Here is a 24,163-nt window from a genome sequence, read left to right on the forward strand (position 1 = left end):
CAGACATTTACCAGCTAGGCTCTGACCAGCATTGATGTGAAAACAAAGTCTGGGACGACTTGGTAATTTGTAACCACCAGCATAGCGGGGCTCCACTATCAGCAATATACACGGAAACCATGAAACTTTGTCGCTTCTGCCAGTAACTTCAAATTCAACTCCTCTGCATTCAAGCAGCAGCACTCTAACTGAAGCAAAATATAATAGAAGAGGTAATAAAAGGCAACTTCTAAAGATTCTTTTCATCGTCGATTAACCTGCTGATCATTTTAACTTCTAAAAAAATTAATAAATTAGTGTATAAAAATCTCAAGAAAATTTGAAAGATGCTTATCGCGATTTCTCAACCCGAAGGGACATTCAAATTCAAATTACGGCTTCCGTTGATCCAACAGCTAAAAACCCAAAGGCCACTTTCTGTCATAAATGCCAAGGAAAGCAGCAGATCATTACATTCTACAACCAGCAGTTGTTTCAAATTTATTTAAATACTTGAAAACGACAGAAACAATTTATGGATGATCAAAATAGTTGGCAATTGATCAACTATTCAAGTCACTGTTGCAGCTCTAAATCTATCTCAGTTCACAAGTTAAAAGAGTAAGAACAAATACAACTTTTCTAGGAACCAGCACCACAGTTGCCGAGAAATATCAGGTTTAGCTGCATGTTTCTAGTAGCAACACTCCTGCACTCTAATCAGTCCTTGAATAAAACTACACCAGGACAGTCACTGATAACTGACCACTGAACCTCTGCTGCTGAACATTTAACAGATCCTGCAACAGCACTTTGTTGACTGAATCACTGCACCTCTAGGAGTTTCATAGCATCAGTCATTATTGTCACCAACATGGAAACAATAGAGAAACTGAGTTTTATTGATTCTATTTCTGTGCAGAATAATTGGAAAGATAGAGAAGCAGAAAAAATATCATCCTGTGAGTTTGCATTGAAATCAGCCAATGGTGTGTGCCAATATGCAGCAGAAACATATCAAAGGTGTGTTCTATTTTATCCATGATATAAATAGAAGCCGTGGAATGCCCAGATCAACACTGAAGCAAGAATACCACCCACGATTAGTCTCATTTAAACAGGACACAGATGGTCAAATTTGAAGAGACAAAAAGGAGAAGTAGAAGGAGGTGAGAGAGGCAGCGTGCGTGCCAAGAGATGAAAAAGAGCTGCTGTATCGTGACGTGGCACAGTGCTGCAGCTGAGTCACGGAACCCCTCAAGGCTTCCTCGGCCAATAGAAGAGAAGCCGGCTCGGACCAGGTCTGCTGTATCCTGATGCAGCAGAAATTCTCTGCTCCACTCACGTCAAGACTCTTTCTTCACATCACTCCTGCGCTGAGCGAGCTCACGAAGGAGCTGGTGCAGAGCGAGAGAGAGTGCCAGTGACGATAGAAGGGGTGTGTCACTCATTTACCAATGTGTGGCATCTCTGTAGCTGCAATATGTGCTCACGCTCAGCCTAGTTAATGTCACACAATTCACTGTATGAGTTGCCCAAGAAATTCAGTAGTTTTATCATATTTCTCTTTACTACTTGACAGACATGTGGGTGAGAGTGATGCAGAGCAGTGTGGTACTGCAGTGCAGCCCATCCCCATGTTACTACTAAGCTCCATTCTCTGGGTGTATCATTACAGAAGAGAGAGGGGTATGAGTGATGAGAAAGGTATCAACCGACTGTCAATTATCTGAAAATAAACTTAAAATCTTACTGTGGACACAGGTGACCAGATCCTGTTTCTTCTTTTCAGAACCTCCAAACTTCTCCATACAAGCTTAACAGGGATGAAAATGAGATTAAAGACAAAGATTAGAGACAAAACATCAGTAAGTCTAGACAAACTGGATGGAGGTGAGGGGGTTTAGTCAGAATTAGAACTTACTCAGATACTTTGGGTAGAAGTAGTCCTAAATCAGAAGGCAGAGATGGAAACAGAAGGTTATGCAGATGTTTAAATTTAAGTATAAACAGAACAAGATGATCTAAATAATTGCAATAAAAGTTATTTGGAGGCTTCCACTGTTTCTTGGTGTGGTCTTTCAAATAGGATCTTTGTGCTTTTGGGAGTGAAAAGGATTAATAAACAGTTATCAACTCGCTGAGGCAGTTCAGACTGTGCATGTGTGGCATCCCGATAAGGATTAAAATATGATGAGGCTGTAAACGGTGTGTGTGTGTGTGTGTGTGTGCTCTCTCCAGTGTGGGTGCGGCCCTTTGCCAGGGGCTTCCTGAGATTCTCTGCATTCCTGATAGTAGTAGCATCCCTCCCGCCTCCTGGCTGCAGCACTCCTCCACATTTAGGTCAAAATGTGAGGAGAAAGGAGCAACATGGGGCTCCTCTGCTGCAGCAGGCTGAGGTGAATTCAGTGATGAGACAACCGTTTGCTCAAGCCAAAAACATACAACATGACATAAATCCTGATTATAGCAGCAATTTGATGTGATAACTCACTGTGACAGATGGTCACGATCAATAAAGATCTAGAGAAGTCCCAGAACTACTTCTGGACTATTACTAATGTGGGACTGACACGTTTTTATTGGTTATCTGTCCTTCTTTAAAGCCTGACAGATGAGACTGAAGTATCCAAGAACACATCACTCACTCACACTCCCTCTCTCTCTCTCTCTCTCTCTCTCTCTCTGCAGAGCCAGAGAGCTGCAGCAGAGGAAAGTGCAGAGTCAGAGATGGTGTACGTTCAGAATGAATAATGCAGCTCTGAATGAGACTGCAGCTTTGTGTGTCACGACATCGTAAGATACTACTGGCACAAAGAAGGGGTTCTGCCCAACTCAACTAGATGGAACGTCACCCAGCTTCACCTTTTCCTCAGCTCACTTTAATCCTCCCTGGCTCATCTCATCTGTGATTGCTTCATTCACCTGCCACAACTTAAGTCAAAACTTGAAGAATGGCAGCAATCACTTGGGTGCAGTGTCGCCAAAACAATGCTAACACCTTCCAGTAGACTAAACATCTGATTAGAATCTCTGACACACATATAAAACTTAAGATGCGCAAAAACAACACGGCAAAGTGTGCTGATAGTCATCCTCATGGAGACTTTCAGAATATTACCTAATTTATTAACGCACAAGGATGTTAAAAAAGCCTGACACGCCATGTCTCATTTTGTTACACATAAGGTTACCTTAATTTGGAACTTGTCTGCACATTCTGTAGCTCATATTTCACAAGCTCATGTGTTCATACATGTGGAAGGTCAGATCTACAACAATGCAGCATGGAAACTCATCTGCAGTACAAGTTCATGAGAGCGACTGATTTTGTTTGTGGTCAAAAGAAGGGGGGAGGGGCGTATACAGTTTAGTGAGCTGATGTGCGTGAATGAAGTAGCAGAAAAGTTTTAAATGTGACCAATCAGAGGAGTTTATCTGCATTTATGACATGTATATATGTGAGGAGATGTAAAGGGGGGGATTTGGACACGTTCAGGGACACAGAGATTCACAGGCTGGACAGAAATTAGGAGTTGACGGATACTGTTTGTACAAGGCCGATACCTTTTATTAGTCACTCAAGAAAGCCAATAATCAGTAAGCGAGTCTTGTATCAAGTTGCTGTTAATGCAAATTAAAAGCAATGTAAATTAAATTGTTCTATGGACTCTATGAACCATGGTTCTGAAAAAATAAAAATGAAAAAAAAAATCTCCTAAAACTGCATTTTGGGGGTCAGTGTTAAATTATAAATTATATTGAGTTCCCAGAAGACATTCACTTAACTAAATAAATTTAAAAAAACAAAAGATTTCTAAATCAAATTTCAAAGACTACTCATACTACTCAGAATAAGCGTTGTTTTCCTCTGATTTTAAAAAAAAAATGAAAACGTAAGCTGATAATTGTCCAAACTTGACAGTAATCCAAATTGAAAGATGATTTTACTGTAAAATGACTGACACTTGCGAGTATGAAGGGGAGTGTACGGTATTCACTAAGATGTGTATTACATACACTGAGAGTTAGTCACGCTGACTCAACCAGTGTCGCTGAAAACAACAAAAAAGAGAGAGAACATGCCAAGTCCTTGACATGAGAATATTATGTGAGCTGCTGAGGGCGATCAACACTCTGGACTTATTGGAGCATGAACACCAGCAACTCAGACAGTGAATCACTCGTCGATCATTACATTACACTCATCAATTGGCAGTCGATAGGAACATGTAAACCCCCGATCTTGCAGCCTCGTGTGAAACGACAAACACCAGATGGTAAATAACGGACGAGTGCGAGTTGGCAGGTGAGCGAGGTTCTACGAGTTTACAGGTGTCTGGATGCTCACGAACACTCACAGTCTCCGGGTCGTTCTCGAACACTTCCCTGGCCTCCTCTTTGGAACACCTTTCCTCCACACACTCCCTCTCCAAGTGTCCTTGCTTCGTCTCCTCGAAAAGTTGATTATCTCTCTTGTGTCTGCTCAGGAACTGGTTCGCCTCTTCAGGGGACAGCGAGACTGAGGAGGGGGGAAATAGAATTATATTAACCTAAAAAAAAAAAAAGAGGTCAAATAGGTTTCTTTATATATATATATTTTTTTTTTAGTTGTGCAATAATTCGCCCCTCAAGAATGAAAACATTTGAGTGAGGTTTCGAAATACTCCCAGCAACGTTCATGAGGTTAAAAATGTTGTCATCAACACAAATGTCAGAGGAGACTTAGCCTGCTAGCTAGCCGCCTAGCATGCGAGTGTTTACTCACTGCTGTCGGACCAGCGGACCAGCAGCAGGATTAGCAGAGCTGCCCGGGAGAGGGACTTGGTCTGGGTCACACGCATTCTTTGACCGCTGTGTCTGCACCAAGCCGTAGAAACTTTCTCCCGTCCCGTCTTGTAGTCTCCCGGTGAGGTCTTTCTTTCACGCCAACACAAGCCGAGGCGACCGTTAAGGCGAACCGCTGCAGGTATTCAGGTACTTCCGACCGTTTTTCTGATGTGAACTCACGAGCGCTGCGGGCTAAATTGTCGTAGGTTTCTCCCGCATATCCTTCACAACACAGGCGACTCCTCTCTCTCGGTTCAGCTCGTCCCCATTGCAAAGTCTGCACTTTGTCTCTTTTGACCCCGTTTCTGTCCCGTGCAGTCCTCTCCAGCCGGACCGAGTCCCCTGTCTGCCGACACAGACTGCACGCCTCTGCAGCTGCTTCAGGAGGGGGAGTAGCTCCGAGGAGTGCGGGTAGGAGCTGGGATGATGATGATGATGATGATGATGATGATGATGCAGCCCTCCTAACACCTCTCCCTCCTCTCCTCTTCCTCATTTATGTGTCGATGAACTCCAGCTGTTGGTTAATTTATTTAATTCTAAGTCAATGAGAAGTCACAAGATACTCCACAGGGGGGGAAAAAATGATAGTTTGGTGAATCTGAATTAAATACAAAAGTGTTAATTTATTCATAGAAATTATACATTTCAAATAAGTGCATCATGTGATATTAATTAGTCTTGGCCATCGAATTTTAAAGTTGAATACAATTAACTTAACAAAGTCTGCATGTATATGTGTGTGTAAATGCATCAAGTCCAAAATAGTGTTTTGTCAAACAATGTACTGGGTTAAAAACGGGTAAGCTTCGTTGACACCAAGGAAATACCGGTCCAAATACTGTTCAACAATAAGTAACCCTACAGAACCACTGGTGAACTTTTAACTCTGCCACTTGACAAGTTTTGTGTTTATTTTTTAAAATTTCATTGTAATCCTCTCTAAAATAGACGCCCTTTATAATATGTTTAAGCTGCAGCTAATGTTAATAAATGTTTCACAATTATGTATTTTCACATCATCTACAAGTGTATTATAGATCAGTTCAGTTTCTTGAGCAAAAATGCTTCAATATTACTTTAAACTAAGAGAAACCTGAATTATCTCTTCATGGTAAATTAGCCTGATCTTGCATACTGTACTGTTTGTACTGCTGACTTTAAGAGAGTTTATGAAAAACAATTTAAGTTTTGTTTTGAGCGAAATGGAATGAATCATTATTCCCTGAAAGCACTGATGACTTGTGGCAGGAAGAGTGTTTTTGAATCACATCACATTGAATTTGACCTTTGACCCTTTGGATGTAAAATGGCTTAGTTTCATGTTATGAGACATTTGTGTGAAATAGGGAAAAATGTGTTTGTTTAGTCACAGTGACCTTGACCTTTGACCACCAAAACCTTATCAGTTGATTTAAGTTCAAATGTGAAGAAACCCTCTTCTATGGATGATGCGGTAACAAACTATTTCGTGTTCAAGAAGTAATGGCGGCACATCCTCAGACTTTTGTGCATTCATAAGTAAAGTAAACATATTTGTAAAGACAAGATCTCAATCTTGTGAACAGCTGTGGGTGTGTCGTGTCCCCAGTGACTGAGGACACAAGCTGGACGAAAAAAGAAAGTCATGGGATAAAATCTGATCTGTTTGCTTTCCTCTGCATACAGCGCAAGTGTCAACACTTGTCACATGTCAATGCTACTGTCCTCAGACGCACACATGATGTAACTCAGTCACTGCAGATGCGAAAAGTTGTGTTGTATACTTCAGAACATTCCCTGAAGGCCACAGACCCCTGGTGGCTTATAATGGTACTGTAGGTGAGAGGTTGTGTTCACATGTTGGGTAGTTAAATATTCAACTGTGTAATTGAGTTTGAAATAACAATGAAATATTTGTGGTTTAAGATAACATGTTGGATATTTATCTGTGGTCAAACAGCCAGGATACTGGCCCAACAATTCACTCTTTACACTACGATCCTGACATTGGTAACATGTTCATGTTTGCAGTATGTGGAAGTATTAATTTGCACTGCAGTGCTGTGAGCCCCCATTCATGTACAATATTTTTTATGATGTAGCAAAAACAGAGGGAAACACTTTATCTGAGTGCTGTGTGTTGAAAATGATCTCATTTATTATTCGGCTTTAGAACATGCAACTAGCACTGGCGGCTACCAGAAACACATTCATACACTGAGCTTAATTCAAGGCTCCTGATTAGTATGATAAATACACACTCCTATTCCTCAGACGGCAGATTCATCGGTGTCAACCAATTTTATTAAAACAACATGAGCCAAACACAACAGACAGAGAAACTATATATTAAAGAGGACCTGTTTATATACAAGATGCACTTTGAATGTGGAACATGAAGAGAATCTTCAAGATGATGGCAGACACAAAACAGAAGTTGTAGACAATCTTGCAAGATCAGTGTGTGTGTGTGTGTGTGTGTGTGTGTGTGCACGCGTGCGTGCATGTGTTCCACTGTGTGTGTGGGTGCAGATGGGGTCATCTCTGTTTTAAATGTACAACAGTGAAAGGATTAGCGGAGAATGATTTCAGGAAGAGAAGGCGCTGAATTCAACAACCATCTACATCTACAACATCAGCTTCTATTTTAAGTCGATTTGTCCAGACATTTGCCTCCAAAAGGCTAGAATGAAAAGATAATTCATCATAATACCATGACTCAACAGAGGAAAAAGTTGCTGGTGGTCTCAAAGCCTAGTCAACTGTGACCATTTGTTTTATTTTTCCACACAAATGTAACCATCTCTTGCTCAACACATGGCATGCGTGCTATAGAGCTCAGCTCTTTTTCAGAGTTTCTTGGAAATCATATCATTAACGGCAAAAAAACAATTACATCATCCAGCCTCTGACAGGATAGCTTTCGTCGTACCTCACTACAAGTAATCTGAGGAAAAATGTTCCCAGGATGGGGAAAATCATACAGTAAGGATAAGAACAACGTGACGCCTAAACAATTAGAGAAAGTCGACAAAAATGACTAGAATTGTCTAACGCTAACTCCTTTTCTCTTTCACATCTTTATCCTATATCTCTCCTTCCAAAATATCCCAAGAAGAAGCCGCTGTGGGATGCTGCCTAATGTGAGTGTTCCAGGTGTTAATTAGGGTCACTTCCTGTGCGGGGGTGGGGCATCAGGGTGCGTCTCGGGGGCTGAAGCAGGAGGGCAGGAATGGGACTTAATACTGTTGTGTTTGCTGAGAGCCTCATCGAAGTCCAGCTGCTGGCCGTTGATGGTGATGTCCATGCAGCCGTGGTAAAAGGCTGTCACAGGGGTGGCGGTGAGGGGGACGGTGTCTGAAGGAGAGACAGGGAGAGAGGACGCATGGGAGAAAATCTAAATAACGATGTATTATATTAATTCTGACATGAGCTCATAATTAACAAGATGCACTAAAGTCATGACAATTGTTTATTTGAGGTCATTTAGAAACAGAAAACCTGATAATCTTGATGAGGTTTAGCTATCTTTATTCAAATATCAATACCTGCCTCAAAAGGCTTTACTCATTATTTTCAAAGCAAAGACGTACTTCCCACGATACTCATAACTGATGAATTGGATCCAACTAGTGTTCAACTAACGTGCATTAACCGCCTCTTTAGGTCATCAGCACCACAGATATAAGCAGTCGGTTATTCTGAAGCCCTCATAAATGTGTTAAATTCGATTGGATTGCATCCCTGTGTTTAGTCGGAGCAGCTTTATTTATGGACGTCCTGGAGGTGATACACAACTTCTTGACTTGAGTGAAACGCAACTGTTTTGAAGAAGTCCCCTCAAATACTCCAGCACACAGCAGGAGAGTCACTTGTCTTATGTCCAACACATTTTTAAGTGTTTTTTTTTTTTTGTTACTTCAGATGGGAAGTAAAACCCTTGATGGTAGTAATTCTACTTGTACCTCAGTAGATACACGCTTGGTGCAGTGTCAACTGCTTGTTGATCTTTGAGACAGTTCAAGAAGCTACATACTAGAAGAGCATTTAGTTTCTTCCTCTCATCAATCATGCTGGCAATAACTCTGTACCAAAGGAGGTCCCATTGGAAAATGAAACACTGTCGTATCCATAAAGTTATCCGGAGGAAGTTAATATGACAAAATTGATTCAGTGTGATCAGCAGTGGAGCAGCCACAGCTGTCTCATGGGGCTAAATGATTCTAAATGAACGTTTCCACATGAAATTTTACAATGTTTTTTTATTACAAATAAGTCATAAAAATAATGCAGAAGATGCATCATGATGCTGATTTGTATTAATTATATTCTTTGTGACATCTTTCCACAAGAAGAAAATCAAACAGTTTCTTAAATGATTGATTACAAAATGGGTTCCTGACTTGATCGTCTAAAGTAGCTTTGACTTGAGCATCTGATGAGCTTTGTGACATTAAGCCACAAAAACTATCCAAGCCTGGATGCAAATGTGAAATATATGATTTCCAAAAAAAAAAGTTTTTTTAATATAAGTTCTAGGTAGTTCTCAACATACAAATGTGAATCTAGGATTAATTATGTGTCGTTCATTACATGTCCTTTCTTTGAAACGCTTACCTGTCATTCCATCTTGTGCATTCATTTTTGGGTTTTAGTAATATTTAGGGATGTCCGATTATATCAGCCGACCGATAATATCGGCCCGATATTGGCCCATTTATGTAATATCTGTTTATCGGTATCAGGTTTTCCTCCGATAATAAAAACCGATCATTGAAAGCCCAGGAACCCTCTTATTGTATATCGTATCTGTTTACATCAGAATCGGAAATAAAGCATTTGGACAATATCGGCACATCGGATATTGGCAAAAAGTCAATATCGGACATCCCTAGTAATATTGCAATTATTATAGTCCAGAGGTCGACTATATGTAACCTAGGCTCATCTTAAAATGACACCTAACCCTAAGCCTTACCGTTTGTCCGGGGACGTGTCTAACTGACCTGGTATTCCACCGATGTAGGTGCTGACGGGGTTCTGCATGGTGGAGTTGAGGCGTTTCAGTGCCTTCTGCAGGGACTCAGACTGCATGTAGGTCACAGTGGAGGAGTTGGCTGAGATGTGGATTTCTGTTGCAGTTACATTCAGCAGCACCGTTAACTGGTCAGGGTAACACAACATCAACGAGTCCAGCGTCGCCACGGAAACCCCGTCTAAGAAAACCTGCAAATTCTGGAGCAAAGATGGCAACAGCAATGTGAGGTTCAACCGTGATGTGTTAGTGCCTGCAGGTAAAATGATCAAAACTTCTCAACAGGAGTGAGATTGAACATACAGCATCTTCATCTCCCACGGTTACCACAGCGACCGATAGAGGGACTGTTTTGTTGTTGAGAAGAGCAAAGAGGACACCTGTGCTGCTGGACGGGCGTATATTCATCCTCACATCCACGCTCCAGCTCTCAGTATCACCTGGACACACACAGACACAGGGAAAATATAGGCTTATGTACATTTCTGTAAACAACAGTTAATCTTGTGGGGAAAAAAATACGTATGATAGGGAATGTAAACATTGTAACTTTCTGTATACATCTGTTTTGGACCAACACTGGTCTACATCAAGTACATAATGGGTTACAAACCCACCAGGACAGACTAGGGACTTCCTGTGCTGTCTTTTCATGTGCTCCACATGTGTTTCCTCCAGCTGCTTCAGTGTCCTCCCACCCCAAAACACATGCATGTCAAGTTATACTGTACCGTCCAAAAAACTAGATTTGACTGGAGGACGGATCACAGCCACAAACGAAATGCCACTGTAGGGAATAATAAATTATAATTTAACTTACTCACTGTAGTCAATGTCAAAGTTTGCCAATCCTTCTCCTGTGAAGAAAGATCCTCGCTCCACATACACAAAGCAATGTTTGCTCTTCTTCTCCTGGATGACCTCCTTCACTCCAGATGCTCCATGGTTCATCAGGTTCCAGCCCCGGATGCAGCCGTCCAGTCGAGGGTTGATCTGATGGACAGATGGATAAACTGAGCAGATGTCTGTATTCTTCTGGCTCCCTGTTACTGAGCTTTTACATCTCAATTGTGAGTGAATGTGTGTGTGTGTGGGGGGGGGGGGGGGGGGGCTTACAGGTTTGATGACATTGTCTGTTCGGTTGGGAAGACCAGCAATGTAGACCTTGGTCTCCAGTATGCCGTTAACTGAGGTAAAGAGGCTGTCAGGGCTGTTGATGCTCATGACAGCTTCCTTGCTGATCTTCACGCTGATGCTGCTCTCCAGCTCATCCACAGAGATCTGCACGTGACACACAGTCATATTCTCCTTTCCATTTTTGCACCAGAGCACATACCGATCACACTTATAATTTACTGGGTTACATCTCCTTACCACATGCCACTGTCCATCATTGATGGCTTTGCCTCCACTGGTGACCTTGAACGTGTGCTGATTTTTGAACTGGACTTCAATACGACCACCTCGTAGCCCCAGCATGAACCAGGAGTACTGGGAAGACTCAGCATACAGAACAACTCCCTCCGGGTCGAAGGTGCGGAAGTCAAACTCAGCTGCGAATCTAACAGACGGAGATAAAAAGAGTCCACCCAGTAATCTTTCATGTCACTGAACCCACGCTGGACTCCAGTCACTGAGAATCAACTATAATTCATGTTCACTAACAAATTTTGCTGGGATCATTGCAAATACAGTACATGGCACTCAGCGAGCGCATACCTCCAGCTTGACATTATGATATCATCAGATGAATACCAAAATATAATCAAATGTTGGTTGACCTCAGCGCTAAATGTTTGTCTTTTGAGTGGAGTTTGGATTTCTAAATTTGACTTCTCAATGAGCATCAGCAGGTAGACTCAACCTTTCTCTGTCAGGTGACGGTGAGTAGGGAAAGGTTGGTGACTGATGCTCTGGAACATGGTTGAGGAGGATAAAAGCTTAACTCAGACCTGCTTTTATTCCTGTCAAAGTTACTGTATTGCTCAACATTCACTGAGACAAATCTTCACACCACATTTCAGTCTTCATACCACTGATATTCATCTTCTCCGTCTAGAAAGCTCAACAAAGTTATTAAAGAGGCCTTAGAAGTAACAATGACAGATGCAGTCTGCCGTGTTTGCATGACACTCACTTGGTGTTCTCTGGCAGTCGGAAGCGCAGGTAAATGACAGGAAGCCCAGTGAACTGCTCCCCCAGATAAAGCATCTCTGAGTGTTTGTAGTCGTACAAGTCTACACAAACCGGGATGCTTTCACAGTACCGCTGGTCTTCCGCCAGGCGGAGTCCCTGACGACCATCACAGTGGCACGTGTAGCTGCCAATGTTGTTAATGCAAGTGCCGTCGCACACGTTCAGCTCGCACTCGTCCACATCTGCAAAAACAGGGAGAGTTAGGTTTAGTACTCTGTAGATGGTAGGTGTGGGAGATTCGAGATAAATTTCTTTTGTTGCAGGAGTTTTGTTGCTCACCATCACAGGTTTTGGAAGTGAAGTTGTATTTGAATCCTTTGGGACACTGACACTCGAACATCCCCGGTGTGTTGACACACTTTGCCGGTTCTTCACAAATACTCGGATACATGAGGCATTCGTCGATATCTGGAAATATACAGCGGTTCTTCTCAGTAAATATAAATGATGACAATATGGAGGTGATGCAAGTTTGGCAATTATCAAATTTATCTGAAATTAGATTAAAAGTAGTCGTGCATGATTAAAAGATGACTTTTCCACCAAATCCTGCACACTAATTAAAATGTTTGAAAACTGCTTCATTCAAGAGCGTTTTTTCTGAAAAATTTAATGCTGCTGTCAAACAATCAGTACAGATGTAATATAGGTGAGGTTTTTGTGCGCGTATCAAATTTTACATTATGCGTGAAGCACAAAGTTGGCAATAATATATACTGAGGATGTTGGCAGTCAAACATCAATGCTGTTTCAATTAGAAAAAGTTCTTTCTTTAAGTACAATGAAATATTCATGTTATGAATCATATGTAAAACTGAGCTAAGGGGCTCCGGCTAAAAATAAAGAGCTAAATATGATCAAGAGATGAATTTAAAGGTTAAAATAATAATTTGCTGTAACTAACATTTGGTAGCCCACCAAGAAAGAGTTGTAATTGTTTTTGGACAATGATTTAAACATATCATTTTTGATTTGTATTGATATCAAGCTATGTGAATTGTCATGTGTAACAGTTTCGATCTATGATTCCTCTTTTAGGTGTTTTTTTTTTTCCCTTTTTATGTAAATACCGGTAGGTTTTATTTTCCTTTAATTCTTTTGTAAGGCATTTTGTAGCCCAAGTTTGGAAGGATTCTATATAATAAAAGTTGACTTACTTACAAATATCAAGCCATCAAAAAAGCAAATTTACCAAACTGAGTCGGTGTATGTTTGGAAAGACTTTGTACTGAACGAGCACTCAAAAACAAACAGTGACTGAAAAGGACAAAAATACGGAAACATGATGAGCAAGCAAATGCAAACATAAGTAGGATGATCAATCTTTCACAGACGCCTAAAAGCAAGGTCCTTCCTGTTCTGGTACACGACAGGTCACTTAAGGTCAACGAATGTTCAAGCCCCGAAGACAGGAACAGCTGGGAGCGCCGAGCTTTTTTGTGAAGCGCTTCGGGCTCCGCCATATGAATAAATAACAAGGAGGTAATCAAAAAGAATAATACACCATGTAGCAACGTGTGTTTGCTCAGCTGCTGAACGCCTCGTTACAGGAGGGTCAATTCCTCTGCAGTGAAACAGCTGGTCCTCCTCTTATATGTCTGATATGTGACAGAATGTATATGAACCTGGAGCTTTCTGAGAAGATGGATTTAACTGCACCACCGTTCCATCACACAGCTGAGACGAACTTCTTACCAAAGCAGTTCCTTTTGTCCTTGAGAAAGTAGCCATCTTCACACATGCAGTGGAAACTTCCGGGAAAGTTGGTGCATTTTTGGTTACATCCTGATGGAAACTCTGGGTCTGAACACTCGTCGATGTCTGCAGTCGACCAATAATATCACAAGGATAATTATCTTTACACATGAGCTGTGTAAAATGACAACATGACTGCAGAGACTTTGTGAAACATGACCTAAGCTCTAAAATCCCAGATGTTGAGTTGGAGCTCACCATTCTCACAGAGTTCCCCCTTCCAGCCTGGCCTACACACACACGTGAACATGGCTTGACCATCCACGCAGCTCTCAGAACCCTCTTTGTAGCATGGGAATGGCGTGCACTGGTTTCTGATCTCTGATACACAACACATGGTTTACAAAACACAATCAGCATGTGCAACTACATCATTACCAGGATCTACAGGGAGAATTCTCTCTGAGGTGGCTTTTTAGATTTAAAACCGGCATGACTTTTGTGATAATGAAAGCGAAACCTTCTTTTCCACCAGAAGCCCCTCACCTGTCACACAGGTGCGAAGGTCAGAATGGATGGCAGAGGGTGAATACTGGTTGCTGATGCCGACTCGGTGTGAGCCCAGACACACTGAAGCAAAGACAGTTTGTCATCAGAAGCAGCTTTACCAGTAATTTTGGCCCAAACCTTATAGGGAGGCTCCATTGCAGACTCACCAACATATCGTGGGTAGAAGTATTCCTACAAGAGAAGATTTTTAGACGTTACAACTAGCTTTCATAAAAGGAAGACAGAGGACTTTCTGCGTTAAGGTTGTGTTCTCAACAGTAACATGTCAGGTTGGCCGATAAATCAACATCATGATATTCAGGAGCCCTTATTTCTCAGGCCCAGATCCATACAGGATTTTTGGAGCCATTGTTATATTATATATAACATCAATATAGCAGCCAAAATAAACATTCAAACATTGATATAAATATTAATTTAATCTATTTTTGCTCATTATGATCCATCAAGTGTGTTCATCACAAATATATATGTAGACCGAGTGATTTAATGTTTAACAAAAAAAACAATGTGTATTATTCTCAATGATGATCAGTCACGTCACTTTGCATCTTGTAAAAATTGGAGCTTGGTTGATTTTTGGAAGCGATGCTGGTTAACAATATTCATAGAGTTAAAAATTCTAAAATTGATTAATTATCAAATATTATTTTTGAAGTTAGGTCAACTTCATTGTCTAAACAGCATCAATGCACGGACATAATAAATGTCACTGGGAATTAAATAATTCTGTTTTCCAAGCAACTTTATCTGGTTTATGTTCTTTAAAGTAGAATATGTATTAGCATGTATGCAATGAGATATGATAGGCCAATACTGGTTCATATCATTGACTACACCCATATATGTTTAATGCGCTACATACTTCAACATCCATACATGTCACCATATCTGTTAAAGTGGCAAAAATCCTCTAAAATAATCCCGGAGTCCTGCATGATAATGAGATTTGTGATACAAGGAACTGAACCATTTTTATCAGACTTTCCAGGAGTCACTTTGGATAAATCTGATTTACTATTTGCAAAATTATGTATCTCACCTATTGGTACTAAGAAAAATAACAATAAGAGATCCTAGTTAGAGTACTACCACCACCAAGAACATCACGCTTTTGATGGTGTTTGTTTGTCAGCAGGATTAGCCAAAAACACATGAGGCCAATTCTCACCAACCTTCGTGGAGGAGAGTAGAAATCCAAGAACATTTTGGAACACATTAGCAGGTTAGCACAATATCACCTAGGAGTTACAGGAAATAACCCTGATTTAACGACCATTGAGTTTACATCAAAATTACGCTGTGTTGTCTTCATGTGATGAACATCGTTGCAGCATACATGGTGTGTGTTCTCTAGTGCCAGCTAGCTGATGCAGTAAGGGATATTTGCAATGCAGAACACATATATAACTCTGCATGCAGAAACGAAATATTACCAGGTTTCACCTCACTCTCTCTCTCTTCAGAACAGCCACACACTGCAACATGTGTGAGGGCCCGCCGATCACTGCAAGGACTTGCCAGTCACTTCTAGGGCCTACCTGCTAGGGCCTACCGATCACTGCTAGGGCCTACCGATCACTGCTAGGGCCTACCGATCATTCCTAGGGCCTACCGATCACTGCTAGGGCCTACCGATCACTGCTAGGGCCTACCGATCACTGCTAGGGCCTACCAATCACTGCTAGGGCCTACCGATCATTCCTAGGGCCTACCGATCACTGCTAGGGCCTACCGATCACTGCTAGGGCCTACCGATCACTGCTAGGGCCTACCAATCACTGCTAGGGCCTACCGATCATTCCTAGGGCCTACCGATCATTCCTAGGGCCTACCAATCACTGCTAGGGCCTACCGATCATTCCTTGGGCCTACCGATCACTACTAGGGCCTACCGATCATTCCTAGGGCCTACCGATCATTCCTAGGGCCTACCAATCACTGCTAGGGCCTACCGATCATTCCTAGGGCCTACCAATCACTGCTAGGGCCCATCAATCACAGCTAGGGCCTACCGATCACTGCTAGGGCCTACCAATCACTGCTGATTAGACCATTTATATCTCTCTGTCTCAAAAGTGGAGCTCTGCTGAGTCTGGATCCCCTCCAGTACTCAGTGTAACACAACATGTGACGCCATCTCAATACAATTCCAGTCTGAAGATGAACAAAAAATCTTTTCCTCTAAGACAGTCAGTTCGTCCTCCTGTTCCCATTTAATTGCTGTGGTGGAGTCTATTGCTGCTCTAACTACCAGTTCACCTAGTTAAGTGCATGCATTAATCATACAGGGGGTCTCTTGTGCTTGTCTTTTGTGTGAGCTGTGGTTCAATAAATGGGATTTCTTATTTATTATACCTGACACTAGCGTCTCACCTGTTCGACTGACTGTTGCTACTACTACCACACTGTCGGCAACATCCGTCCCCGACCCTCAGAGAGGTGAGGACAGGCCCTTCTTACCGTCTCAGGCTGGTTCTCAAAGATCTCCCTGGCCTCCTCCTTGTTGCACAGCTCCTCCACACACTCCCTCTCCAGGTTGCCCTTCTTGCTTTCCTCAAACAGAGAGTTGGCCCTGCGGTTCCTAGTCAGGACCTGGGAGGCAGCGCTCTGGCTCAGGACTGGAACATGACATGGATGCACATAGGAGACATGATGTGAGGATGTGTTTGCCAGCAGTATTCTAACTCTCACATGTGTGATTAATACAAGCAGGCACACGCAGCTACATCAGAATGACTGATCCCAGCAGGAATGTCAGCGCTGTTTCCTCATGACACATTGCTGATGGAGCTGCATGGATCAACCTCAGCACTCTGATATGAACTGGCCGGACAAAAGCGGCTCATTGCGAAACCGTTATTTCCCAGAAATGACCTCCTGCTGTTGAAACAAGCTGCTCATGTTTTTCCACAATCTTTAACAGAGATATTCAGTTTTTGTTGAATAATCTTGAAAGCTTTCCTAAAAAAAAAAAAAAAAAAAAAAGTCTCCTCGTTTCCAACTAAGCAGCTCAGCAGAGTTGACATATAAACCGCAAACATACTTACATCGATACGCATCGGCGAGCGTCACCAGAAATACGAGACAAGCCACGGAGTCCCCAATTGCCCGTTTCTTTCTCCACATAGTCGAGCCGTTTCTTCCTGCTAGGCCACGGTTTGGCTCTGGTTTACCTCTGGTGGAGCTCAAGGGAGAAAAAAAAAACTTTATTCTTCCCGAAAGTGCTTTCGTAGAGAGAGAGAGAGAGAGAGAGAGAGAGAGAGAGAGAGAGAGAGGCTGCCAGGAGCGAGTGAGAGAGGGAGGCAGCTAGGGAGCGCTGCTAGCTTCACTCACACCGCCTTTGTTTACCTTCTGTCGGGCCGCTGCCTGCTGGAGTTCAAGCAGAAAATAGGTTTATTAAATACAATACATGGAGGGAGGCCCCGAGCACAAAGGCTCTCTGGAAATGTTCTCGCACACACAAAAACAGCAGGAGAAAGTTTGAACAACACTTCCTTTTTCCTCTTGTAACTTCTGTAAGGGCTCATAAATCATAACTGAGCGATTAAAGTGAAAACCTGAGCAGTTAAATGTTAAATGGTTGCCATATGTTTTCACCCAGGTGTGCTGCATGCTGCATAATTCAACAGTGCTGCTGGGATGACGTGAATTTGTAGGCCAAAATGGAAGTTAGTATCTCATTTTGGCAGACAAATAAGTTTCTTTGTGAGACTTAGAACTTTTTTCATGTTGGTAGTTTTTTTTTGTTTTTGTTTTTTACAAATGAACACCACATATTTTCTGTGAGCAAACTGAGCTGTGTGACTAGCTTCACACTTTTACTGGGTTTTTTTTGGCTTGAAGGTATTTAATCTTTTTTTTTGCCACTGTTTTTAAGACACATAAACACTTTAGTGCTGTATTTATTGATGTACTTAATTGGTACAAAATGTTGAAATATAAGAAAACCATCACCCTTACAATTTAGCTGTAAAGAAGCTTGTGTGACTGTGTTCAGCTCAACGTGCCAGCTGGTGTGCTGGGCGCTACATTTAGGAGTTCTGAGCCGGTGTTATAATTTGGTCCTGGCTCAAACAAAAGTGTTTGTGTATTACTAAACACTTGGCTGGATAAAGATGTGTATTATACCGGACAGTGTTATTGAGAGTTTGTAAAGGGATGTTTTTGAACAGTTTTGCTCTTGTTTGCCATTGGTCACCATTAGCTTAAAGCTAAATATAAATGGGGGCAAACCTGGGACAGTTTTGGCGCTTGTGGCTGGGTTGTGGTCTGTCAGGCATAAAATGGGGCAGACTCAACCCAAGTGCAGTGAGCCATTCCATATTTTAAGGCGATGGCATGCACACTGCGGGCTAGATGTGGCCCTAATGTGATGACCAGGACTTGACTTGGGTCGGATATGGGCTTTATAAGGTGGACCAGTGGCTCAGTTAGGGCAGCCACACTCAACCTTGGTCAAGTTCAGACATGGACAAAAGGGACCCTGAGGTGAGAACGGATGTGGGTCACATTTGGGACAAAGATTTATGGCTATCTGGGGAGGGACACTGATGGAGGGTTTATTGTTGGGGCATGGATGGCTGGAGCCTCAGACTAAGACGCTGATCTAGCTTGAGTTTTGCTCGTAATAGTGACTGAAGTAACATCAATTTAGACCTCTCGGAAGGATGATGTTTGGTGTGGATGTGGCTCATTGGAAGGAGTTAAAGTGGGGCCAAATTTGACTCAGGTGTTTCTTGCCAAGGGATTTTGAAGTATGGCACAAATAAAGAATCAAATCAGAGCCACACATGTTTCCCCATACCCTCAAAATCCCTTGAACCGCTGGGTCAGATTTGGCCCGTGATTCACTCTCAAATATCAACCGCTGTTCGAGAACAATTCCATCAAAGCTGAAAACTGCGGTTGAGAGAGCATGTGAGGCCTGTGGGGGGTCATTCACAGACATGGTTTTGGTCCAGTCATCCCACTGGATGTTTTATATTGATTTCTCCTTTAATTTTTCTGGGTGACAAATTAAAGTACATGTTTACCACAAGGGATAGAAAACATCCAAGAAAAACTCGCAGGCTCAACATCTGCAGCCAACTGAGGTCATATTTTCAACAGGGAAGTGGTGGGAAAGTGACAAGAAGTTTTGCGCCTGACAGTGACAAGAATAATGCTCCTTGAAAAGTACGGTTGTGAGATTTTTGTAGAAAGATTGTGCTGAATGTTTTAGATATATTTCATTTATACTCTGCCTTCTTTCCATTCTTATTTATATGCTTTTTGTTCTTTGTTTTTGATTATGATGACATATATGGTTCTTAAAATGACTTAATGAAGAATATGCATATAAAAAATTAAAATGCTCCCTGATGACTTTTACCCAGAGATAAATATTATCATAGAATATTTTTCTGTCATGTTTTCTGTATAGTATTACATCCGCCACCAAGGAGGTACTGGTAATTGCCAGGCTGTCAGCAGGATTGCACAAAAACGATTCACCAAACTTGATGGAGCGGTGCAGTTAGCGTCAAGGTTCCCCCCCCACATTGGGTTTGGCTGAGTTCACCTTGGCAGAAGTACGTGTTCCAGGGGTGGCATTTAGTTTTATACAGTTGGGAAAATAATAGACAACATTCAAATCAAGGTTTCCAGGGGTGTTAAAGGTGTTAAGATACACAAATACAAGAGTATTTATCAGAATTGTTGGCTGATATGGTTCAAATAAGCAAATATTTCAAAAGTGGCAGCGCTGGATGCAAGATGTCACACAAAAAAAAAACGTGCATTTTTGTGGCCATAAGGGACTTTTTAAAGCGCTGTTGTTGATTTTTTTTTTTTTTAAATCCAGATGTTCCAATAAACCATTCCAGGAAGTAAACATGCACATTTATTTATCTCATGTGTCAAAATGCTGCACAAAGCACAAATTTGGTTTAAAAGCACAGAACACATACTGCTGACAACAGACAGCTGACACTTGCACATTCACACAGAACAGATAAAAGCCGTTCTTCAAGAGGATAAACAATGAGTAGCAGTTATATTAAAAAATATTTACATTTAGGATTTTTATATGTATTTATCTAAGATTAAAGAAACCAAAAGCTGTTTCTTGCAGCTCGTAACTATCTGAACTTGAATGTTGAAAATGAAAGGTTTTCATATTGAGATATTCTCTGTATAGTGATTTTAAGAAAGGCTTTTTTTCTTTTATTGCAGGAGTTCTTCAGCTTTTGAGGAGAATCTACTCTAGGAATTGTGTAACAAAAGACACAGACACCATATTTGCATTAATATTGGTTTCATTTAGTTATTCAGGGGAAAAAAAAAACATCACATTTCACCATTCATCCAACTGTTTTATATACACATATAACAGGCTTCTTTTAATACTTTTAAAATATTTGTACAAAATACACTGTTCTCCCTTTTATAATATGCGTTTATCCGTGGAGGCAAAAAGGTCAGCTGATGTGCGTTGTTAATTTGCGATATTCTACGGGATTATTGTCAGTATTATTGCATGCTGAAACACCTTTATTGCATAAGATCTTTGTGGGCTTCAGGAGTGGAGGAGGCGGCTTTACTGTAACTGCCATTACCCTGCCGACTCATATTTGTGGGATGGTTAAAGTGATAATACAAACAAGTCTGACCACCATGTTTGGGATCTGAGACAGAAGAGTTCTGTGGTTAAATTTCTTAAAACCTGAGGCAAGTTACTGAACACCGAGCAACAATGCTTGATTTAGACTGTTATCACTGTGATAAATACAGACAAATGTTTGGGGAGAAAGTTTTGGCAAATGGCTCCTTAAAAAGAAGTCATGGTTCTATCCAAGAGATCAGATACATCATCAGGCTGAAGAAGAGTAGCAGTGAGTCGTCGAGGGCCTGACGCTTCATTACAGGCAGTGAGTTTCCTTATCTTACAACTGGGATCTGTAACACTGGGTTATTAGCTGTCATGACAGTCACACATGCACATACCGAGACCTCACACTAACACACACACGCACACACACATCACGGTCACACTCACACCTACGAGTACGATCCACAAAGACACACCTCCCATCATTCGGTTCAGATACACAGCAAAGATAGAAAACAGATTTGAGAAATGTCCTCGTAGTTTATCTGACAAAGAAAACCATCATCGGACTAATTGCTTGCCTGTTTTTAAAACAGTAAAGTTTATATATATGTAAAAAAAAAACATATCTAAACATTTTTTTTGTTGTTTTTTTTCAGAGGATTTTAGAAAAGTGATGACTGGCACTGTTGAACACCGATGAAACTACAGAACCAGGTGCTTGGTTTTGGTAATATTTAAAAAAAAAAAAAATTCACCTGGTTACACACAGGTGAGACTGACTACCACTACACGACAGACACACAAGTTTGGCAAGAATGAGTGCTGATGAGTGCTAATTCAAATGTGAGCATTCCATGGGAGGGGGGATGGGGTTGCAAGGACCAATGCAACTCCACTGGTTATAAACCCTGCAGAATAAGAGGAGTTGATTGGTGAGATTCACAGCAGGCAGTTTCCAAGAAGACTGCGTAGAAATAGCTTTTAAACTATGGGCCACAGTTTCCATGGTAACACAGAGTGAGCATCCAACAGGGGGACACAATCAGTAACACAAGATCTATCAGAACTTGAGACGAGGCGGGTTTAAATGTCAGGATTAATTATAATAAAATCATCCAGATTAACTAACAGTTCCAGCTTTGTGTTAATTAAGGGAATAGTGAATGGTGTAATTCCTCGTCATGCCACAAACAAATGATGCTGTTATAATCTCTGCGATACTGTCTGCTGCTCCCTTACTGGATGTCGGGATCAAGTACTTCATTTAGACACATTGTTTGATGAAATGCCATTTGATGATTAATCCTGCTCATGGACTGGCTCATATTAATCATACTGATGTCTGCAACGTCATGGCTACTCTTGCTGTTTGAACACCCTGCTACAAATCCTACATTGTGCATAGGGCTGGTATCTAACTTTGTGGAGTCTAAATAGCTTCACTACTAATGAATACTGAATTGCTATGCCTGAGGAGTTATTTTCAAATGATGACAATTTTTTTTTATCTTGTTAAATTGCAATGAGTGGAAAAATACTTGTTACATTCTATTTTAATATGAATATATCTTAACTTGGTTTACAAGTCCTTCAAATTACTTTCAGAGTGAGAAAATGATGTATTTATCCATCTATCTATCTGCTATATTGTCTGTAAAGAGGATCACCATATTCCATGTGTTTGTGTAGCTGTAATAATACATTTGTTTTAAGAGTGGCTGTATCTTGATCTCAAAGACATCCAGGGCAAACAGACACCGTCCAACAGCTTGAGAAGATACAAGAAAGGCATCCATGCATTTGTCTGGCTCGCCTTAAAGTGATAGTTCAGCCAAAAGGTGTTTGGGGAATATTGATCATACGATAATCAATGAAGACTTGGATTATACTGGATGGAGTGTTTGAAAATGGAGGACAGTTTCGCTATTAGTAGTCGGTCTCCATTTTCTTCAAGCTGAAATACGTGGCTGGCCTTTTCTGAATTCTGGAGTCGGTAAGAAGTCTTGCAGGGGGGGAAGCTTTGGGAGTTAAAGACACATAATTGTGAGTCACAGAAAGGCAAATTGCAGTTTTGGGGTTAAATATCACTTAAAGCAAGTTATTCCTGGTAAAACAATGGCAGATGACCAAAAACAACAGAACAAGGCTTAAAATGCAAAATAAAATTCGATCAAAACATTTGGGGTTTAATAAAAATGACGGCTGAGGAGTGTGGAATTTAATCCCTAACATCAGCAGCTCTGGCTGTATTGGTCCTGACAATCCTTTCTTGTCTTCCCTCGACCTTCGCAGCTTTCCTGAGGAGGTTGGGGGCAAAAACTTAAACCACCACCACGCAAAGTCCTTCCTTCTAGGGTTTGGTCTGTGAGACGTGAAATACAAAAGAACATTACAACAGCTATTAAAACAACAAATCAAACAGATAAAATAAGCTTTTTGAAAAAGTTCATCCACAGATTTGGAGGTGATTAAAGTGCGTGCTGGTCATTGTCAAAACTGTCCAGTGAGCATGTTTTTTCCGTCATCACATCGCAGAAAAGATTCCTAACGGATGCGATTATCTCTTCATTTGTATCCCTCCTCTCTTTCAGAACTCTTCTACATGGAGCGTTGCACCTTGAGACGCTGCAATAATCTCCATCTCCGTCGCTCTTTTCGTCCAGTAATGAAACTTATTTCCCTTGAAACAAACCAATCAGGTGCAAATTGTTTTGAAAGCAGCCTTTCCTGCTTCCAGAATCGAACACATCCCTGAACTAGAAGGCTTCCAGCGGGAGCCGTTCATTTAGAGGACAGTCTTGATAGTTGGATCGTCTTGCTGCAGAAAACATTTTCAAGGGTAAATACCAGACGAGCGCTTTGATGAGATGGATTATCTTTTACAGTTAACATGCTGGTTCTGGGCATCATCTTCAACATCATCATCATCATCATCATCTTCATCCTCATCATCATCAACCGTAGGCAGGACGGCTAGATGGAGTAGGTGGAGCTCTCTGACTGCTGGTGGATGTAGCACTGAATACTCTTATCCCCAATCGGATGCTCCCTGTGGACACAAAGGGAAATGTGGCGTTTACAGGATGGATGATAATCTGGGACAACACAAACTTTTTTCCCCAAACTTCACATTCTTTAACATCAGAATTCTGTTTTTTGTTATTTGTCTGCACGTTCATAAATCATTTCATAACCTTATCAGATAATCAGTTTGGATGTTTTTAGAGTGTAGCATCAGTCCAGGGTGAAAACAGATTCTTGGCTGTTACTCTTGAGTAACT

At 41.3% G+C, this 24,163-nt stretch overlaps 3 protein-coding genes and 1 long non-coding RNA gene across 5 annotated transcripts in view; 1 reads left to right on the forward strand and 3 right to left on the reverse strand.

The window, feature by feature from the left end:
• gas6 (growth arrest-specific 6) overlaps positions 1-5,201 on the reverse strand; it is a 15,301-nt gene extending 10,100 nt beyond the window's left edge. The window contains exons 1-4 of the mRNA XM_086181100.1: positions 4,748-5,201; positions 4,341-4,501; positions 1,904-1,928; positions 1,733-1,795 (exon numbers count right to left, since the gene is read on the reverse strand). Of these exons, the coding sequence (XP_086037226.1) occupies positions 1,733-1,795; positions 1,904-1,928; positions 4,341-4,501; positions 4,748-4,823 (325 nt within the window). The 5' untranslated portion in view covers positions 4,824-5,201. The remainder of the gene's footprint in view (positions 1-1,732; positions 1,796-1,903; positions 1,929-4,340; positions 4,502-4,747) is intronic.
• Positions 5,010-21,314, forward strand: LOC147269215 (uncharacterized). The gene is made up of 3 exons (XR_015109576.1): positions 5,010-5,220; positions 19,713-19,860; positions 20,504-21,314. It is a non-coding gene; the product is annotated as an uncharacterized LOC147269215 (long non-coding RNA).
• Positions 6,939-17,530, reverse strand: pros1 (protein S). The gene is made up of 14 exons (XM_086181088.1): positions 17,338-17,530; positions 16,751-16,908; positions 14,434-14,458; positions 14,264-14,347; positions 13,976-14,098; positions 13,718-13,843; positions 12,302-12,430; positions 11,964-12,204; positions 11,201-11,387; positions 10,943-11,107; positions 10,651-10,819; positions 10,130-10,266; positions 9,798-10,026; positions 6,939-8,148 (listed from the first exon to the last, which is right to left on the reverse strand). Exons 1-14 carry the CDS (start codon positions 17,414-17,416, stop codon positions 7,961-7,963), a joined length of 2,040 nt encoding a protein of 679 aa, XP_086037214.1. The 5' UTR covers positions 17,417-17,530; the 3' UTR covers positions 6,939-7,960.
• rasa3 (RAS p21 protein activator 3) overlaps positions 20,315-24,163 on the reverse strand; it is a 45,413-nt gene continuing 41,564 nt past the window's right edge. For both annotated transcript variants that reach the window (XM_086181075.1, XM_086181066.1), the window contains one exon: positions 20,315-23,931. In XM_086181075.1, coding sequence (XP_086037201.1) covers positions 23,856-23,931 — 76 coding nt within the window. In that variant the 3' untranslated portion in view covers positions 20,315-23,855. The remainder of the gene's footprint in view (positions 23,932-24,163) is intronic.

This window comes from Aulostomus chinensis, chromosome 2, assembly GCF_037954235.1.
Source record: "Aulostomus chinensis isolate RoL2024-O1b breed Wild chromosome 2, RoL_Achi_v1.0, whole genome shotgun sequence".
NCBI lineage: Eukaryota > Metazoa > Chordata > Actinopteri > Syngnathiformes > Aulostomidae > Aulostomus > Aulostomus chinensis.